The 20,329-nt window shown below is 46.1% G+C and overlaps 1 protein-coding gene across 3 annotated transcripts in view; it reads right to left on the bottom strand.

Annotated features, from left to right (window-relative positions):
• The window catches only part of ERGIC3 (ERGIC and golgi 3), a 57,360-nt gene that overhangs the window by 22,071 nt on the left and 14,960 nt on the right, over window positions 1–20,329 (bottom strand). For 2 of the 3 annotated variants that reach the window (XM_050918639.1, XM_050918641.1), the window contains exons 4-8: window positions 19,052–19,171; window positions 16,808–16,901; window positions 15,250–15,415; window positions 12,209–12,266; window positions 4,672–4,686 (exon numbers count right to left, since the gene is read on the bottom strand). In XM_050918639.1, the coding sequence (XP_050774596.1) occupies window positions 4,672–4,686; window positions 12,209–12,266; window positions 15,250–15,415; window positions 16,808–16,901; window positions 19,052–19,171 (453 nt within the window). The remainder of the gene's footprint in view (window positions 1–4,671; window positions 4,687–12,208; window positions 12,267–15,249; window positions 15,416–16,807; window positions 16,902–19,051; window positions 19,172–20,329) is intronic. The other variant, XM_050918640.1, reaches the window with a different exon arrangement.

Genomic DNA, 20,329 nt, shown 5'->3' with positions numbered 1-20,329 from the left:
CCTGACAAAAGGAAGAAAGAAGAGCAGCAGAATACAGACCCTGGATTTCAGAAAAACAGACTTTGACTCTCTCAGGGAACTGATGAGCAGGATCCCCTGGGGGCTAATCTGAGGGGGAAAGGAGTCCAGGAGAGCTGGCTGTATTTCAAAGAAGCCTTATTTAGGACACAGGAACAAACCATCCTGATGTGCAGAAAAAATAGCAAATATGGCAGGTGATCAGCTTGGCTTAACAAAGAAATCTTCGATAAGCTTCAATACAGAAAGGAAGCTGTCAAGAAGTAGAAACTTGGACAGATGATTAGGGAGGGGTATAAAAATATCACTTGAGCATGCAGGGGTGTAAGCAGGAAGGCCAAAGTACAACTGGAGTTGCAACTAGCAAGGGATGTTAAGAGTAACAAGAAGGGTTTCCACAGGTATGTTAGGAACAAGAAGGTGGCCCGGGAAAGTGTAGGACCCTTACTGAATGGGGCAGGCAACCTAGTGACAGATGATGTGGAAAAAGCTGAAGAACTCAATGCTTTTTTTTGCCTCAGTCTTCACAGACAAAGTCAGCTCCCAGACTGCTGCACTGGGCAGCACAGTATGGGGCGGAGGTGAGCAGCCCTCATGGTGAAAGAAGAGATTTCATACTATTTAGAAAAGCTGGATATACACAAGTCCATAGGGCTGGATGCAATGCATCTGAGGGTGCTGAGGGACTTGGCTGATGTGATTGCAATGCCGTTGACCATTATCTTTGAAAACTCGTGGCGACTGGTGGAGGTCCCAGACGATTGGGAAAAGGCAACTATAGTGCCACCTGTAAAAAACTGAAGGAGGAGAACCCAGAGAACTACAGACTGCAGCCTCACCTCAATCCCCAGAAAAATCATGGAGCAGGTACTCAAGGAATCCATATTGAAGCACCTGGAGGAGAGGAGGGTGATCAGGAACAGTCAACATGGATTCCTCAAGGAAAAGTCATGCCTGACCAACCTGATTGCCTTCTGTAATGAGATAACTGGCTCTGTGGATATGGGGAAAATGATGGACATGATATATCTTGAATTTAGCAAAGCTTTCGATACCGTCTCCCACAGTATTCTTGACAGCAAGTTAAAAAAGTATGGATTGGATGAATGGACTATAAGGTGGATAGAAAGCTGGCTAGATCATCAAGCTCAACGGGCAGTGATCAATAGTTTGACATCTAGTTGGCAGGTCTGTCAATAGACTGGTTTTGTTCCACATTTTCATTAATGATCTGGACGACGGGATGGATTACATCCTCAGCAAGTTCGTGGATGACACTAAACTGGGGGCTGAGGTAGATATGCTGGAGGGTAGGGATAGGGTCCAGAGTTACCTAGACAAATTGGAGGATTGGGCCAAACAAAATCTGATGAGGTTCAACAAGGATGAGTTCAGAGTCCTGCACTTAGGATGGAAGAATCCCATGCACTGCTACAGGCTGGGGACTGACTGGCTAAGTGGCAGTTCCGCAGAAAAGGACCTGGGGATTACAGTGCATGAGAAGTTGGATATGTGTCAAGAGTGTGCCCTTATTGCCAAGAAGGCTAATGGCACATTGGGCTGCATTATTAGGAACACTGCCAGTAGATCATGGGAAGTGATTATTCCCCTCTATTCAGCACGAGCGAGGCCACATCTGGAGCACTACGTCCAGTTTTGGGCCCTCCACTACAGAAAGGATGTTGACAAATTGGAAAGAGTCCAGCCAAGGACAACAAAAATTATTAAGGGCACATGACTTATGAGGAGAGGCTGAGGGAACTAAGCTTATTTAGTCTGCAGAACAGTGGGGTTTCAAAGAGGATGGAGCTAGGCTGTTCTCAGTGGTGGCAGATGACAGAACAAGGAGCAGTGGTCTCAAGTTGCAGTGGGGGAGACCTAGGTTGGATATTAGGAAAAACTATTCACTAGGAGGGTGGTGAAGCACTGGAATGGGTTACCTAGCGATGTAGTGGAATCTCCCTCCTTAGAGGTTTTTAAGGCCTGGCTTGACATAGCCGTGGCTGGGATGATTTAGTTGGTGTTGATCCTGCTTTGAGTGGGAGGTTGGACTAGATGACCTCCTGAGGTCTCTTCCAATTCTAATCATCTATGATTCTGTGATGCAGGATGCTATACATTTGTAATTGTCTGTGAAGAGACCACTTTACCCTTCATGCGATCTGCATATGACACAAACGAGATGAAGCATGAGACAGTTGAGTCCTGTCCACATAGAAGGCTAGACATTGCCTGATATCTAAGGGATGAAGACGTTGCTCCTTTGGGAATGAATGTGGCTTCGTAAAGAACACAGGTAAATATACCACCTGGTTCAAATGAAACTGAGAAACCAGTTTACACAACAATTTTGGATGCGGTCATAAAGTCAATCTGTCTTTGGAGAATTGTGTATAAGGTGGCTCTGCCATCAGAGCCTGCAACTTGTAGACTCTCCCTGCAGATGTTATCGCTACTAGGAATGCAAGTTTTCTGACATACTAAGCATACTACTAACTATACACAACAAGCGAAAAAACTAAACTAGTTGACAGGTTGTGAGGTTAAAACCACGCAGAGCTCTGAGTCCAGCCACGGGTGGTAAGCAGAAACGGTGAGAATGGTGCTGCCTCATGTAGCCAGCAGAGGAGCTATTACCACTAAGCCCTCCTTAGGTACTGCTAGGCAAATTTCTCCAGCTCCGGCCATGCACACATCTACGTGGAATACGCAGCTTCATCTACTCAGCGATAAATCATTTTACAGATGGAATAACTAAGGTACAAAGAGGTTCTAACCCAGCCACTCTCAGAGTAAATAGTTGTCAATATGAGGATGAGAATCCACTTCTCACTGATGAGGTTTGTGACCAGTATACTTGGCCCTCTCCTTTTGTTCCTCTATACCATTAGAACCCATGTGTTGCACTAGCATTCCTCTGATCAGTACTTAAAAATTCACATATGCTCCCCTTTCTCAAACAGACAGCCATCGTTCACCTCTACCCTCCAGCCCAGACCCCTAAATCCATCCTCTTGGATGTCGTCCTACCACCTTACACTCCACATGGCTATGAAGGAACATTTGTTCTTTCCTCCTTACCCTGTCAGCAATACCCTCTTCCTTTCCATCACCCACGCTTGTAACCTTAGTATCATCCTTGATCCCTCCCTTGCCTTCTCCTCCTCATATCCAAGACCTCACCGAAGCGTAATGTTACTTTCTCAATAATATATACATACAGTACACTCTCCATGTTGAACAATATCATATATGTGTGCCCAACTGCTATCATTAAAGTGTTTCCAATACACAACCTATTCACCACATATTTAGAACTCTACTGAAAGGCACTTCGAGGCTAACATGAAATGTTGTAGGTGACTAACACATAACACTATATGAAAGGTGAATAGGAAAATTATTTATAGTGGAGATTGCAGATCAATACAATGTACAGCAGGATTAGTGATTTATGTGACGTGATGGAGGGAATCTACACATTCTGCGGACACTTTAGCCAAAGGTACCAAAGGGATGGCAATGGGCAGCCTATGGGGTATTTGGGGTGGGAGAGGCTGAGGCTGCCCCTCCCATCCTGCCTCTACACCCTACTGGCCTTCACAGTTATAACCTTCCCCATTGCTTCAACCCCTTGCTACTCTCGATTTCAGCCTCCCTTCATTTCTTCACTAGAAGGCACAAAGGGTGGTTGGATCATCCTTGCTGCTGGCTCCTCCAGAATGTCTGGGATCCAGCACAGAGAGCAGCCTTCCACTGACTGAAGGTTGGCTGCTGCCACAACCAGGGTGAAGGGTTCATTCTTCCCACCCTGCCTATGAAGAGCAATAAGAACCACCCCCACAACCACCAAAATCCCACAGGAGACCTCTGCCCGTAAATAAGATTATTTCAAAACAAATGTAGAAGCCAAGTCAAGCACTGTTGTTGTTGTTGTTGTTGTTATTATTATTATTATTACTTATCTGTATTACTGTAGCACCTCTGAACACTCGACATGGCCCACACTGTGCTAGGCACTGTACAAGCACAGAACAAAAGGGCAGTCCCTGCCCTATGGAGCGTCTAATCTAAGAATGCCAGGTCATTCAAGCAGGCAACAATGTTTGGATTTTTAGCTCTGAAGAAATCTACTTCTACTTAACACCTGAAAATGAAACCCATGGTTTGTAACCCTCTTGATCTGCTCTAACTTAGTCACAAGCTAGTGGGCTGGATGCAGGAATCACTGGGGCATATTCTCTGGCTTGTGGTATGAAGGAGATCAGGCTAGATGATCATCCCTTCTGGTCTTTAAATCTATTAACTCTACCTCTCCAAACTGTTATCAGGCCTCCCTCAGCTAGTCCACCAGACTAAACACATCCACCAACCTACCGTCTCTTACAGACTTATTAAAGTAATCCAGGCCAGAGCTTCTCAACCTTTTCTATACTGGGACCCACAGTTAGAACAGATCCACCCTCCACTCTAGCGACAAAGAAAGGGTCAGTGGTCATGCCCCCTGAAACCTACTCACAAATCCCAGGCTAAGAACCTAAGCTAATGCTCTATCTGCTCTTCCCAAGGGATTTATGGAGACAGCACATAAGAGAAATTACATTAATTCCATAGTGAACAGTACAGAAAAGGTAAGAAGCAAGCATCACTTACGCTCAACTGCGTGCACTGCAGATAAGGGCAGGAATTAGGAAAGAAAAGAGAAACATTCAGATTTTTACATTGAAAAGCACACATTCAGATAAGGCTGCATTTAAAAATGACACCTTCTAGAAGAAGAGGATAATCACTTTGCCAACCAGTCCCTAGAGCAGGGGTTCTCGCAACTAATTTTTAGTGGTCTCAGAGTGAGGCCATCAACTTTTGCTGGTGGTCGCTCTGACAATTTTTGCTAAATTACTTAATTAATTTCAGGAAATACACACATCTCCATGTCCAAATCATAGGAATTTATTTATGTAGGGTTTTTTGTAAGGTGCGTTGCACGTTCTTGCCTTTTTTGTTATTTCTTTTGCTTTTCTGATTGCTCTTTTTTTTTTTTGAAGACTTGCTAACTAGTAAGTCTATTTTTGTAAAAAATGGTATTTGTGTGTTTGTTAATACTACTTTTCACAGCAGCAGACTTGCTAGCTAGCTGGGAGGCAGTGAAAAGCGATATTAACAAACATACAAATATTATTTTTCACAACAGACTTACTCAGCCCTGGCAAGCTGGGGGACAAATTAAATCCTGGATGGGGAGGTGGGTAGGGAGGCAGCTTGGGGGCCAGAAATAACGATGGGGTGGGAGGTGAGCCCGAAACTAGAGCCCTGCAGCCAAGGGCAAAAGAAAAGCAAAAGAAACAAAAATGTCAAGAACATGCAAAGCACCTTAGAATCATAGAAGATTAGGTTTGGAAGAGACTTCAGGAGGTCATCCAGACCAATTCCAACTTAAAAACCTCTAAGGATGGAGATTCCTCCACCTACCTAGGTAACCCATTACAGTGCTTCATCACCATCCTAATGAAACAGTTTTTATTTCACTTATTTGTTTCTATTCTGTTTGGGTCCAGTAAAGAATAGAGACGACTGTATACTGTTTTTATTATTAAACCTGAAAAAAAAAAACCCAAAAAACCCTACATAAACATATGACAATGATTTGGACATGTGTATGTGCATATTTATTTGTTTTTCCTAAAGTTAATTAAGTATTGATAAAGAAAACTAACCCCAGGCCCAAAAGCCGGGTCTTTCAAGCTAATAATTACATCAAGGCCTTAGGCCTCAATCATACTAACATATAGTAAAGTAAGAAAAGTTGATTTTCCACTAACCCTCCTGAGGCTCACTCTCTGATTTTACTATAACACTACTATCATATTACCAAAATGCTGCTATATCACTAAAATGCTGCTAAATAAGTATATGCTGCTATGGGGTCATACTGACCTAAAAGTCCCTGAAATAACCCATCCATCACTGCCAAAAGACTAACAGCTGTCAGGTTATTATAGTTTATCAAGTAGCTCATGCAAGCATAAAAGATAACTCCTAATAACTTGGCCAAAAGAACAAACATGTATTTTTGGACCCAAGTTCCTCAAAATTTGCTTGAGAAAACAGCTGCTCAAACCGCAAGGGAAGGATAACCGGGGTGCCAAGGTCTTGGCAATAGATGGAGCTTCCTAAAAGGAAGTACAAAGGAACAGCTTGGCCTTTTTTTTGCTCTTTTTGCAATAATTGTTTTGAGAACATGTCATGTATCACCCAAATAAGGTAATGACAGATGTACAAGCTCATGTGATAATTTGCGGTTTTAGGCTTTATAAACACAGGTATCTCTGCTGTAAGGTAGAGCGACTTCCCCTTGCTAGGGGACTTTGTCGTCTCTCCCTGCATATATGCTTGTATTCTCTGATTAATCAATAAAGGAGCCTCAGGCTGTCTGATCAACTCAACTGAGTGGTGGTCCATTTCCACGACAGTATTTTAGGAAAAATTGTCAGAGCGGCCACCAGCAAGAGTTGGTGGCCACACTCTAAGGCCACCAAAAATTTGTTGTGAGAACCTCTGGACTAGCTTTCCTTGAAAGAGTGAGCTGCATTAGCTAGCCTTCCTAAAAAACAACTGTCCCAAAGCTTGGATTCTCTTGATCTTTCTTACAGAGAAATCTGGGCTAAAACTTGTAATCTTTTCAATAGGCAATTCAAAATGTCCGAATGCGGATTGGAAAGCAAAATTCTGAGGCTCAGTCAGCCCCACGAAAGAGGCTGAAAGATTTAAAATGTGATTTGAAAAAACGCTAAAGCCTGAAGAGAAGCTGTTGTTACAAGGGGGCAGGGGGGAATGCAATAGTTATCTTTTGGCATTTTCCAGCCTAGGAAAAGTGATTGAGATAAGATCAAGATTAGCTAGCTCATGCTAGCTAAACCCAACCTAAACTCAAACCTTCTTCCTAGTCCAGACAAGACTCAGATGTTCCTTGGTTTAGGGAAAGATCGAGGGTTGCGCTGCAAGCCAGATACAAAGCAATCAATTTTGTGGCTGCAACGCATGGAATGAATTCATGTGAGCAAGACTGCTCAGACCCTTTACCTATACCTTTCACGTAATGCATCTAGCTCTGGCCTGTACCGCTAGACTTCCACTAACATAGTGTGTACTACGGTCTAGAAGAGCATTTGTTTGGAAGTATGTTTTCAGAACAGGGTTTGTGTATGTGAAAACAAAATGTATATGTGGGAAGGCACAACACACTGTGTATGAAAATGGGGCTCTAACCAAGGAATGAATCAACCTAGGCAGAGGGGAGTTGTGGGAATGAAATGAGGGGCCTTGCCCAAAGGCCAGTCTATAGTGAAATAATATCAGTTGTACTTCACACCATTAGTTACTTTGGTTCCACTTTATGTCTGGACAAGCTCTAAATCTCCTCTTATCCCTCACCCTATTTCCTGGAAGTAGAAACTCCAACAAGGTCAGAAGTTATATCAGCTCTGAAGATAATCACTGAGAAATCAGCCAGCTGAGATCAGAACTAAATTTGGGCTCAAATTTTAAAAAGGCTTCTTAATTTGAACTTTTCTCCTTCCGTCATGGAATTGCCTATGTAGAAACCTGGTTTCAGAGATTAGTAACCAGCAGAAATCCTCAGCGCAAGGACTGACTATTAACTAAAGAGACTGAAGATCTGCTCTCCTGAAACAAGGCTCTGATCTAGCTTGAATATTGAGAGGGTTCTGACGAGTAAAAGTGTAGACTCAACTCCAAGTGGCAGCTTTATAAATTTGATACCGGCGCTTTGGTAGTAAGCCAGAAGCAGCCAAGAATTTTGGATGAGGGCATAAAAATATACTTTGTCCTCAAGGCAGCTGAGAGAACCCACCTTGCTCAGTTCTTATGAAGGAGCTATTAATTTGGGACTGACAATCACAGTGCCTAATTTTTAGCTGCCTAGAAAAATCACAGGAACCACACTGTGATCCACAAAGCCTGAGCTAGGCACCGAGGCTTCCTTTACAATATATGGAAAGAGACAGATACCTTCAAATGCAATTGACAACAGCCAGCATACTAGGCAGGAAGCTTCTAAACTAGCTGACGGTAGATGCCAACCAGAGGGATGTGCCCTAAAACCTGCCCCTCTCTTGTGATGCCTAGGTCCGAGTTGCAGGATGGTGCCTACCTCTGCTCAGCAATCCATGGACGGGAACCAGCTGTCACCTGGAGTCAAGCAGCTTCTTGGGGGAATGAGTTATGCACAAAACAGCTGCTCAGGAGAAGAGGGAAAGAGAGAGGCAGCATGAACTGGAGGTGATGAAGTGGAAGAGATGGAACCCTTCAGTAGCTGGCTCCACTTCCCAAAAATCCACAAATGGGAGCGACTATGTCCACAGTATGATGAATCCAGTGATATTGCTGAATATTTCATCATCTTTGAGAGACTGTGCCCCCTCCATGCAATTCCTGACCATCAAAAAATGACTACGTTAATGGCAAAATTGACTGGAAGAGTTCTGGACATATTCAACAAGATGCCTATTGAGGATGCCTCTGACTATGGTAAATTTAAGGATTTGGATTTAAGGACCAAGCCCAAGTCCACAGATTTACATATGGGTCCTGAGATGACTCAGGAATCCGATCCTGGAACCACCCACAGTAGGTACAGACATTTCCTGGTAGATCAGCTGCCTGCTGGCATAAAGTGCTTTCTTTTTCCTTCCTTCTCTGTCTCTTTTCATCTTTGAGAGCAAAGCACTTCTCCTCGAAATAGGCCACTGCCTGATGGAGGATGTGGCACTAACTGGGGTTGGGTGGTGAAGGCTTGCTCCTCCCAGCTTGTGATGTCCACATCAGTTTTCTTGAAATACACTTTGTAGCTTTATCTCTGACCACCATGGGATCTCTGACCATGGGTGAGCTGAGAGTAGAGGACAGGAGGTAGAGTCTGGCATCCGCACACAATGTCTAGCCCAGTGGAGTTGGTGCATGAAGATCATTGCTTCTATGCTGGTGACACTGGCTTCAGTGAGACTGCTGGCATTAGTGTAGTGATTTTCCCACTTGATGCGAAGGATCTTCCGGAGGCATCATTGGTGGTACCTCTCCAAACTCTCGAGATGCTGTTGATAGTCACTCAGGTTTCACATCCATAAAGGAGTGTAGGAATAACAATTGTCTTATAGATCTGGATCTTGGTGTCCTGCCGTAGGTCACAGTCTGTGAAAACATGTCACAGCAATTTCCCAAAGGAAGCACTTGGCACTGGATCCTGTGTTGGATCTCACTGTTGATTTATGCATTTTGAGAAGGTTGGCTACCAAGGTAGCAGAAATGCTCGACTATCTCCAAAGTCTGTCCCTCAATGGTGATTTGTGGTGGGTCATGCTGATGGGCATTTTTAAAAAAATTTTCTACGTCTCTGCTCGAAGTCTAAAGTCCTCAGGGCATCCACTACTGATCTTCAGTATGCTAATGATTGTGCCATCCTCAGGCATACTGAGAATGGCCTTAAGTCCACATTGGATTTTTTTGCACAAGCTTACTGAAGCCTAGGACTCTCAATATGGAGAAGACTGAAGTGGTCCATCAGCCTGCTTCTAGCCTTGCGCATGACCACAGAATAGCACTGTGTTGTGATAAGACCTACACTGTTTATTTCTTGTTTTTAATAGTTAATAATAACAGTAGAATTTAGCTTACTACCTTCCTATGAGGATAGAGTCCTCTCTCTTGGGCTATTATAGAAAAGGCATAAAAGTGTAAACAATGATTCCTTCTGGCCTTAAAATCTAAAAATTAATTTGATCTCTTTATGTAGAAAAGTCAGTTTTCTGATAGAACCTATCAAGAATTTGTTTAACTTGGGTTCCAAGTATCCAGTAGCCTATACAGGATCACAGGTGAAAGCTGTTAGCGGTATATGAATTGCCTCAAGTGCTAGTACCTGGCTTCTTTTGGCTTTCACAGGCTTTATGTAGTGAGATGACCTATGGCAGCTCTCTATCCTGAAATAAAAGCACCTCTCCCTAAGACTGAGAAAGCAGAGCATGTGACATTCTGCAGGACATTTTGTGAAAATGACCACCACTTAATACCTCCTGAACTGGCTGAGGAAGCCTGACCACCACACTGAGATCAGTCAAGTAATGGCTGTTTAACCATGTCTGGAGCAGTCGCATTTGAAGTCATGCAATTGTCAATGAATATCTATGCAAGATCATCAACTCTGGGATCCTGATCTTTCAGCTACAACACTGCTACCAGGAAGCTCTAAGAAGTGGAGTGGAGGGAGGAAAACTGACGCAGCATTTATATCTAACATTGCTCCTATAACTGTCAAAATTTGGGTAGGTTGAAAAACACACTGTAGTGAATACAGCCACCAATGCCAGAAATCTGGTGAAAACTCTGGGGTCTGCAGCTAGCACTTGGTTTTGAAGACTGTCCCTCAGTCTGAACCTGAGGTAACTCTAGTGCAGCTGCATTATTGAGATGTGGAAGTATTTATCTCAAAAGCCAAGTATTTGAACCAATCCTGAGAACTCAGGAAGAGGATTCCATGTGGAATCTCAGCTCTGATAGGCTAGTTGAGTCTTTTCAGATAGGTTCCCCTTTCTTTTTTTGGACCAAGAAAGAAGAATCCTCTTTAAACAGGTTGAAAGTATTTCTATTCTATTGCAACCAAATCCCTTCCCTTTCAACAATTTTTCATTTGAAGGAATTCCTCAAAGGTGAAAGGTGTATGCATGCATACATGAAGCATTGTGTGGAACTGAATAGTTTAGCTCCTTCCTGACCTTCCTATTACAGTGAAAAGCATATTTTCATAAAACTTACCCTCTGCATACAGGTTTGGAAGTAGAGAAAGAATGGACGGGGCTGTGAAGGGGATTTCAATGCAAAGAGTCCCCTCTGTGAGCAAGAGCAGGCTAGCTGTAACCCTAATAACGTGAGAGTTTTAGAAACGAGGACTGTGTGAGGCAGTGGGAAAGAACTGTATGAGAAGTTGTTGTGACCTTGTGTTAGATAAGTATGGAATGTAGACTATAGTCTAAACTGGTGAGAAAAATAAGATACCAGACAACATATGTACAAACAAAATGCAGCTTTCGCCCATTATTATATGTAACAAAAGGTATAAATGCTTGCTGTAATTGTTTACCTAGAGAGAGACTTGTTTAGCTCTCTCCCGCCATGCAATTGCTAGAGATAATAAAGTATCTGACTTGCTGCACCCAACCTGAGAGTGAGAACTCTGCTTTTCTCCAACACAAGCTATAGTAACTACACAGCACTATCCACCATTCTACAAGACCGTTCTATCCCTTCCACCCTCTCTACACAGACTAAAGCCACTATTGTCATACTCATGATCCTGACGTGGGTCCAAGACCTCACCAATCACATACAATAAGATAGTTATGCTGAACTCATCCACTGTACAGAGCCACAGACTGGAGGAGTACCTCACTCTTGAAAGTGGGCTAGCTAGTCTACGCTCATATATCTAGTACACAGAAGAGTTGAAAAAGGCATTTAAGGCACGCCTCATTAATGTAACTATTTCTTATAAAGCTGTAAATATGGGTCTGTATATGTTACATGATGCAGCCGATTACAAGGATAGAGTTAAAAATCTTTGTCAAAATGTAAGTCTGAACACCTGGAGTTTCAAACATTTATGTTTCTGAAACTGCAACATACTATTAAGTTACATAAATACTTCCAATCTTAAATCTATTTTAAAAGGTTCTTGAGAATATATATTAAGGCATAAATTAAAACACTCTGTTACCCCAGAAATACTAACTTGCCTAAACTTCTGTATAAAAATCACTTGAATTACTTTAAAATTCTCCATGTAACACTTTTGGACTCAACACGCTGACAGAGCTGTTTATAGCAGAACAGGGTTGCTTAACGAGATGGGACAGGCTGGTTGTATACATAGTCAAGGCTCCTCCTTGGTCCCACTTTCTCCCAGTTCTTCCTCAACCCAACATTCCTCCACTTGCTCCCGATGGTTTTCTCTTCCTACCATGGCACTTCTGCCAATTCCTCCCCGCCCTGGCAGTGCTACTTCAGACAACTTTATCCATCATGGTTCATGATATGGAAATCAGAGGGAAATGTTCAAAGAGAAAAGCAGACATGCCAGGAAGTCAGGAGGCCACAGGGAAAAAAACTCAAAATACTTTACCATGGACATGAGACTGCTGAAAGCTTTTTCCAGGTGCAAAGTGAAAGTTTCCAGCTACCTGTAGGAAACAGTCATCTTTCATTAAAAGGCCCCATTCTACATAACAAAGTGAAGCATTAACACTTGCTGCCCCCTTTTCAAAGGTGATTTCCCCCTCCCACGTTACTTATCTGCTGAAACAGTCACAAGTGAACCAGCTACTCCCCAAGGAACCTTTTTCCAAATCAAACAATCAGTACTTTTCACGAATTTGTAGAGCAGAGATGTCAGACACCTGGCTCACAGACCATTTCTGATGTGTAGGGGGAGCCTACACAGATTGTGCAGAATCTAAGTTCCCATCTAAAATACACCTGTACCCCGATATAATGCGATCCTCAGGAGACAAAAAATCTCACCGTGTTATAGACGAGACCGCGTTATATCAAACTTGCTTTGCAACCCCCGTTCCTTGTTCCCTGACCGCCCACTCCAGAGACCTCCAACCCTAATCACTCCCAGGATCCCACCCCCTACCCAACTCCCTTGTCCCCTGCCTGCTCTGACCCCGATCCACCCATCCCCACCCCGACAGGCACTCATCGGCAGCGTGGGGAAGTGGCGCAGCCCGGCCCCAGTCCGCTCCACCCCGCCAGCTCCCAGCCACGGCGCTCGGCTTCCTGCCGTCGGTGAGTGTGGAGAGGTTGGGGAAGGAATGCCCCCCCGCACTCACCTGCAACAGGAAGCAGCATGATGCGGCCCCAGCCTGCTCCGCTTTCCTTGCCCCAGCCCCAGCCGTGTCGCAAGGGGGCAGCTGGGGAAAGGTCCTGCACTCACCTGCGGCGGGAAGCGGAGCACCACGGCTGGGAGCTGGCGGAGTGGAGCTGGCTGGGGCTGGGCTGCTCCACTTCCTGCCTCCAGTGAGTGCGGGGAGGTTGGGGAAAGGACGCCCTCCGCAATCACTGGCAGCGGGAAGCAGAGCGACGCGGCCCCAGCCCGCTCCACTCTGCCACCTCCCAGCTGCGGCGCTCTGCTTCCCACCACAGGTGAGTGCAGGGAGGTTGGGGAAAGGACGCCCCCCGTACTCACCTGTGGCGGGAAGTGGAGCGCTGCATCTGGGAGCTGGCGGAGTGGAGCAGGCTGGGGCCGGGCTGCTCCACTTCTGCCACTGCTGGTGAGTGTGGGGGTGGATCCCTTCCCTCAAGCCCCCTCTCCAGAGTGGCACAGCTGGGGCTGGGGCGAGGGAAGCAGAGTGGGATGCTCCCAGCCCCCCGCTAATCCCCCGGGCCATCCTGGGACTGCAGGGCCCCCAAAAGTGCCCTCCCACAGCTCCTGCCCCCCAGACCCTGGGGGCGGGAGCCCCTGACCGCCCCCAAGACCCTCTGCTCCTTATTGAACCCCTCAGCCCCAGCCTGGCCCGACACCCTTAACACGCTGCTCAGAGCAGAATGTCAGAGCTTTACTGTTGTATGCAAACCCGCGTTCTAACGGGTCACGTCATATCGGGGTAGAGGTGTATATATATTTCAACCTTTCCTGCTTATGAAGGTAATCTTTTAAATGGGAACAAAATGTAACCAATGCACACGCAGCCAGCCTGAAACAATGTCTCTGAGAGATGTGAATTTCACCATCCACCTTAATCTCACTGGGGTATCAACAGGAAAGACCGTATGTTAATGTCAACATTAACTATTTCATTGCTGATCGTTTTTAGCAGATACAATAATGGGGAGAGTGTAAGAGTGAAGTCCACAGGAGTAGAACTGAAAGTTGCTGCAGGGAAGACGAGAGGAGATCCCTAGGAAGGGGGAAGAAAAACAGAAAAGGAAGATGAGGAAAGAAAATAAAGTGGAGTAACACTGTTGGTCCTAAAGGGAACATATATTCCCAGAGTGATGCTGAATGAGACAATAAATCACTGAACAAACAATAAAGATAACTAAAAGTTCAGCCTGGGATGTTTAAAGGGGGCCTAAGGGAGTTAGGCACCAGTTCCACATACTTTCTATAGCAATTGGACACCTAGTTCCCTTAGGGCCCTTTGAACATCCCAACTTTCCTTTGTAGACAAAGGCTAACTAAAATCAGTCAGCAAGACCCTGCTGTGTGTGTTCTGTACTGGGCCTTTCAGCAACTGTTTAGCTTACAGAGCAGGAGTGGGAAAGCTTTTTGGTGCAAGGGCCACATCTGGGTATGGATATTGTATGGTGGGTCATTAATGCTCACGAAATTGGGGGCCAGGTGCGGGAGGTTGATCTAGGCTGGGACGGGTTCTGAGGGCAGGAGGGGGATCAAGGCTGGGGAATGGGGTTGGGGCACAGGAGGGGGTCAGAGGTGCAGGCTCTGGATGGCACTTACCTCAAGCAGCTCCCAGCAGCAGCGGCATGTCCACACTCCAGCTCCTACACGGAGGCATGGCCAGGTGACTGCATGCTGCCCTGTCCACAGGCACTGCCCCTGCAGCTTCCATTGGCCGCAGTTCCCAGCCAATGGGGGCTGCGGGGGCAGCGTGTGGACCACCTAGCTGCCACTATGTGTAGGAGCTAGACGGGGGACATGCTGCTGCTTCTAGGAGCCGTGTGGAGTGGGGAAAGTCCCAAACCCCGCTCCCTGACTGGAGCGCCAGAGCGGGGCAAGCCCCGGACCCTGCTCCCCAGAGGGAGCTTGAGGGCCGGATTAAAATGTCTGGAGGGCTCCTGGGCCATAGTTTGCCCACCCCTGATATAGAGCAAGTGGCTATTAGTTAAAAATCCACCAGCCTCTCTGTACTCACATGTTCTGAAAGGTCCAGCCAACAAAACACACGAGGCCATTCCTCTGTATTGCTTCTCTTCCTCTAGTTTGCAAAACTAACTGCTGTTTTATTGAGGCTCTTCTGCTGCACTCAGCACCTAATAATGCCCAAAGGGCCTAAGTCCCAGCACCACAGAACTGTGGAGACATCGTGCAAAGTGGGGGAAGGAGGGGAATTCACAACCTCTGCCCTCTCCTGGTCACTGACAGTGGGGTGATTTCAGGTGCCTGGCACAGCTGAGCGTTCAAGGGAAGCTCTCTCTCACCTTGTTGACCTCCAAGAATCCATACACTTGACAGCCCTCATTCTTCTGCTCCTGCATTTTCTGGCTGAACCCTTCTCTCTTGCATTGTTCTATAGTGTCAGGGTTCTTGAAGGCCCAGCCACGCCGCCTGTATGCTTCTCTCACATCATCACAGGAATTACAGCACCTGCAAAAGTACAGGCATCATCTCACTCACCCTGAATGGAGGAGAAACAAAAATCAAGAGCAGAGACCACAAAATGTGGAACATCCTCTCTGCAGAGGACACAGAAGTGAATTCTCCTTCATACTGGGGCTACTAGTCTCTCTCAGCCGATGGTCTCTGGTTCAAGGTAAGACTAAATTCCCAGAACTGAAGGTGTCCATCCACCTAGCTGAGCAACCCTGAGTCACTACCTTCCTGAAGCTGACAGCCATCAGAGGACCTCTGCATTCACAACAGAGCTCTGAGGATCTTCCCAATGGACCAGACTCTCTTTAGAAAGTGGTATCACTTTTTAACCAGCCAGAGAAGTCCCATAAACAGGTCTGTTAATGCATCTCACCTTACTGGCTTGGAGTCTCCCCCCATGAATAAACAATTCACTCCTGCAGTGCACCCCCACTAGTCTACAGGTCTCAGGCCAAGGGAAACCCCCTTCACTCCCTGCATCAAGGGGGAGACCAGGGTGGACCCTGGACAGAGGACTGTGGTTTCTTCATTCTTTTGACAATTTTGTTACCTGAGAAGGGGAGGCTGGAGTGCTGAATCCCCCATGCCCCAGGAGAGAGCATCTCCAGGCAGGGGCTGCAACCCGATGGATTATTCTAAGCCCAGAAAATTAAAAACGGGAGGAGAAAGAATCAAAGACCCAGTGGGTCAGATTCTGACCTGTTGCTGCAGGAGCATGCAAGGAGATGAGGAGAATAATGTACCACCCGTTTGCCACACACACAGAGCGCAGGCAAACATGATGAACTAGCCCTGAGTGTGCTCACAGCTAATGGGGGACACTTTTCCTTTTATACCCTGAGAGCCCCACCTAAGGGGAGACACCCCAAGGGACACTTCTTTCCAGTCTGATCCAAGCTCACGTGCCCAGAAGTGCTTAGCCCAAAACTGTAGATCCCTATGGGAATTCTTGAAGGAGAACTCACACACAATAAGGATTCATTCAACATCTGGGGCAAATGCTGCTGAGAAGATATGGAACAGGTCCCCCACTTCACTCTCTGAGATCAGAAGACCAGAAAATCGTGCATTTGCATGCGCACATACACATACGCTTTTCCCCAACCTCCTATCAGGAGAACAGAGAAGTACATGGGGTCTGTCACAAACCAGGAGGTTATGCAAGTGTGGGCTTACCCACCTGACCTCTGTCCAAATCAGGATATTTGGGAAACACACACTCGAACCCCACTTCCCCACGCAGGTCAGAACACCACAGATGTGTCATTCCACCCGTCTCCTCCAATTCTGGAGGTTAGGAATGTGCACACCCCCCATTCCTGTCAGATCAGGATCAGCATACAACCCCCCGCCCTAAGTAAGGAGATCAGGGAAGCCTTCATTTACCGGATGTCCTCCGACTCGGCTCCATAACAGCTCTCACAGCGATCAGCATCTAAGGAATCTGGATCAAACACTTTCTCCTCCTCTTTGCCCAGCTCTGAAACAAAACAAGACTTTCAAATAGTGTGACAGTTTTATGAATATGTCTCTGTGTCATCTTATGAATTTAACTATGGTCTGCATCACTCATGATCACACTCTGCACTATGGATTAGAACATCCCCTTTTTAATCTGACTCCACTCTGTGTCTAGTGTAGAGACAGCTGTGCTGGCATTTATGTAGTTTGTTGAGATGTATAACAAGCTGGAGGTGGTGTTTCCCACCTCAGGGTCAGTGAACACAGGAAGAGTCATCCAACCAATTCCCATGAATGACTGGTTTGCTAATGACTCTTAATCATGTTACCATCCTCTATGCAACCAGTGTTGGGCCCGTGAACCCAGCATGGCTGGGGCTTGGAGGTGTATACTGGGGCTCATAACTAAGGCTCCGGTTTAGTCAAAGGTATTATTAGTAAAAGTCATGGACAGGTCACGGGCAATAAATAGAAAGTCACAGCCAGTGACCTGTCCATGACACCTACTAAAAATACCCCTAATTAAATCTTGGGTGCTTAGGGAGATGGGGTGCTCTAGCAGACACTGCTGCTCTGGGGGTGTGGGGACGGGATCCTCCGGTGGTCGCTGGCACCTGGGGCAGCCTGGGGGCCCAGCTGCTGCTGCTCCCGGACCTCTGCTCCGGGCAGTGGCCAGGACCAGCTATCTGGAACCACCCAAGCAGCGGCCAGTGCAGCTGGCCCCAGGGCTGCCCCAGCTGTTCGGGTGGTCCTGGGATCAGCCACAACAGCTGCTGAGCTGCAGTAGTCACGGAGGTCCCAGAAAGTCACAGAATCCATGACCTCCAGGAAAGACTCGCAACCTTACTCATGACCAAGACTGGCTTGTAAGCAGAAGGGGCTCTGTGTGCAGGAGGTTAAGGAACTTGCTGCAGGGGAGACAGGATTCTCCCACCCACCCTGAACTTGATCAGACCACAGACCCAAACTGGAGACATGTGATCAGTCTCACAAGGGATGGGTGGGGGTTGTGTTCAGGTATTTGTTGTTTTGCCTACATCTGTAACTCTCTTGTGCTTTGTAACAGTAAACTCTGGATGTGGATAAGAAGTTCTTTCACATCCCTTACTTTAATTGCCCCTGAAAAATTAAACAATAAACTAGAAAGGTCCACAGTGAGTTGGAGTTCCAGTATACACAAGCTGCTGGGGAGTGAGGTCTGGTACAAGTCTTGGGGCCAAGGGCAGTTGGACTGCAGAGTCCTGTCATCCCAAAGAAGTCTGTACCATGGGAGTGCCCGGGAGACCAGAACTAGAAACTCTACATGGATGCTGCTCAGATCCAGTTGCCTTGGAAGCATGTGGGATCCAGAAGTTGGATCCAATGCAGCAGACTGGTGATCCTCCAGTAGGTTGGCTGCTATACCTTGTTACCTCATGAGTGTGACAGTCAGTGTGGCTCATGAACATGGATGAGCTTTGTGCCCTTCTGGTCAAGAGATGCAGACATCACTCCTCCCCTGCTGCATTTATGTTAAAGCACTGAGCCCACACTCACATTAGCCTTTTGATCCCTAAGATTCCCCACCAGTGCTAACTTCACTGCAGCTTCACTGACAGTATCAAAAGTGTGAACTCCAGTATAGACACAACGCCACCATGTCATGTAGACTTGCTCTGAGCAGAGTCGGGGCATGATGGTTGAAGCTCACCAGCATCTTGTCCACACCAGTGCTCCCTGTACTAAGGTTAGCCAAGGGAATACATTTTAGAGGAAAGAGATTAGTGTAGGCAGTCTGAGTAGCTGTCAGCTTCCGTGCAGACGTGTCAGCTCCAGAGCTGAGGGCAGCCTCTAATGTATTCCAGCTATGCAACGACCAGGTCCCATGAAATCCCAAAGACCAAAAAAAGGAGAAAATAAATGGCATGGGATGACAGACACACTTAAACCTGGCTCAGTCATAGCCTCGAGCAGGGCAGATCCCTGAAGAGCACTCATCTCTGCACATCCCACACCAGTGCACTTGAGATAACAGCATTACACTGCTGTGAACTCTCTGCTCAGAGTTCAAATACCCTTCGGCTGACACTTTAGTCCCAGGAATTTCCTATGGAAGGCAACAGAGGAAGACCAGTGGCAGTCAGGCCATTAGAGCATCCAACAGAGGAAGGCAGCAGGACGTTGTACTACCGTGTCTCTCGGCCTCTGGGGTCACAGGATTGCCATCTTTATCCAAACGTTGTTTAAAGAGATTGTGCTCCACATCTAGCTGCTGCTCTCCCGCCACATCCATGGCATCAATGCTCAAATCTGAAACCAGCAAGCAAAGGGAATTAAGGCAGTTCTTTGTGGTCTGAGATGGTGTATGGAAGCAGCAAGCCAGTGAGAAATCACAAGCCTATTAACAAGAGGAAGATCACCAAGGCAGGAATCTAGGAGGAAGACTTCATCTGCGGATTAAGTGAAAATCAAGTAATGGAAGGGGACTGGCATAAGAGGCTGCATTGTGGTGGCGGAGAACCTCAAAGTGACTCCAAACTGCACCCCTGAATTTCAATCTCTCCTGCAAACAAGGCTTTTGGGTTGCTGCCCAAGAGGGATCCTCTTCAGCTAGCTCTCATATAAATCATATTTTCACCTGGGCAGATAAACTCAAGCTAAATAACCTGCTGTGACGTTATTGATATAATCTGGGATCATATAGAACATGGTTGCAACCAAGGTCCTGTAGCGGCACAAAATCTTATGTAAAGGGGTCATATAAGGTTTCTTAGACCAGGTTATGGGTTGCTGGTTATGATTATGCTGTCTATATGCATGTGTCATTTTTTTAAGTTGAAGTTATGAATATTGGCTCTATACTTCAGACTTACGCTATGCTTATGGATGACATTCCAGACTAGTTAGTGTTAGCTCTGCCTAGCCCGCTTGATGCCCATTAAGGACCATCAGCTATACAACTGACCCATTGAGAGAAGGCAGATACGCCTTGTAACTCAGCAAAGTATGCAGTAACTTGCCCATGTGACTCCAGACTCCATTCTGCTGTAATTTTCTACAGTAAGAACAAAGAGGTGTTCTTACACCTGGAAAAAAACTATAGAAGGCTGATGCCTCATCGCCATCTTGTCTTCAATCCTGCTTCTTACCTCTGGGGGGACTTTGCTACAAACAGAAGCTCTACAGAAAGGACTGAATGACCCATCCCAGCTGGGGATGTGCTCCAGAGACTTGATTTGAACCTGCAGTTTACTCCATCACTGCTACAAGCCTGAACTAAGAACTTTGCCATTACTGTATGTAATTGATTCCATTTAACCTATTCTAGCTCTCATCTCTATCTTTTTCCTTTTATGAATAAAACCTTTAGTTTTTAGATTCTAAAGAAATGGCAACAGTGTGATTTGTGGGTAAGATCTGATTTGTATATTGACCTGGGTCTGGGGCTTGATTCTTTGGGATCGAGAG

Source organism: Gopherus flavomarginatus, chromosome 11 (genome assembly GCF_025201925.1).
Source record: "Gopherus flavomarginatus isolate rGopFla2 chromosome 11, rGopFla2.mat.asm, whole genome shotgun sequence".
Classification (NCBI taxonomy): domain Eukaryota; kingdom Metazoa; phylum Chordata; order Testudines; family Testudinidae; genus Gopherus; species Gopherus flavomarginatus.
This window is presented reverse-complemented; position numbering and strand designations above follow the sequence as displayed.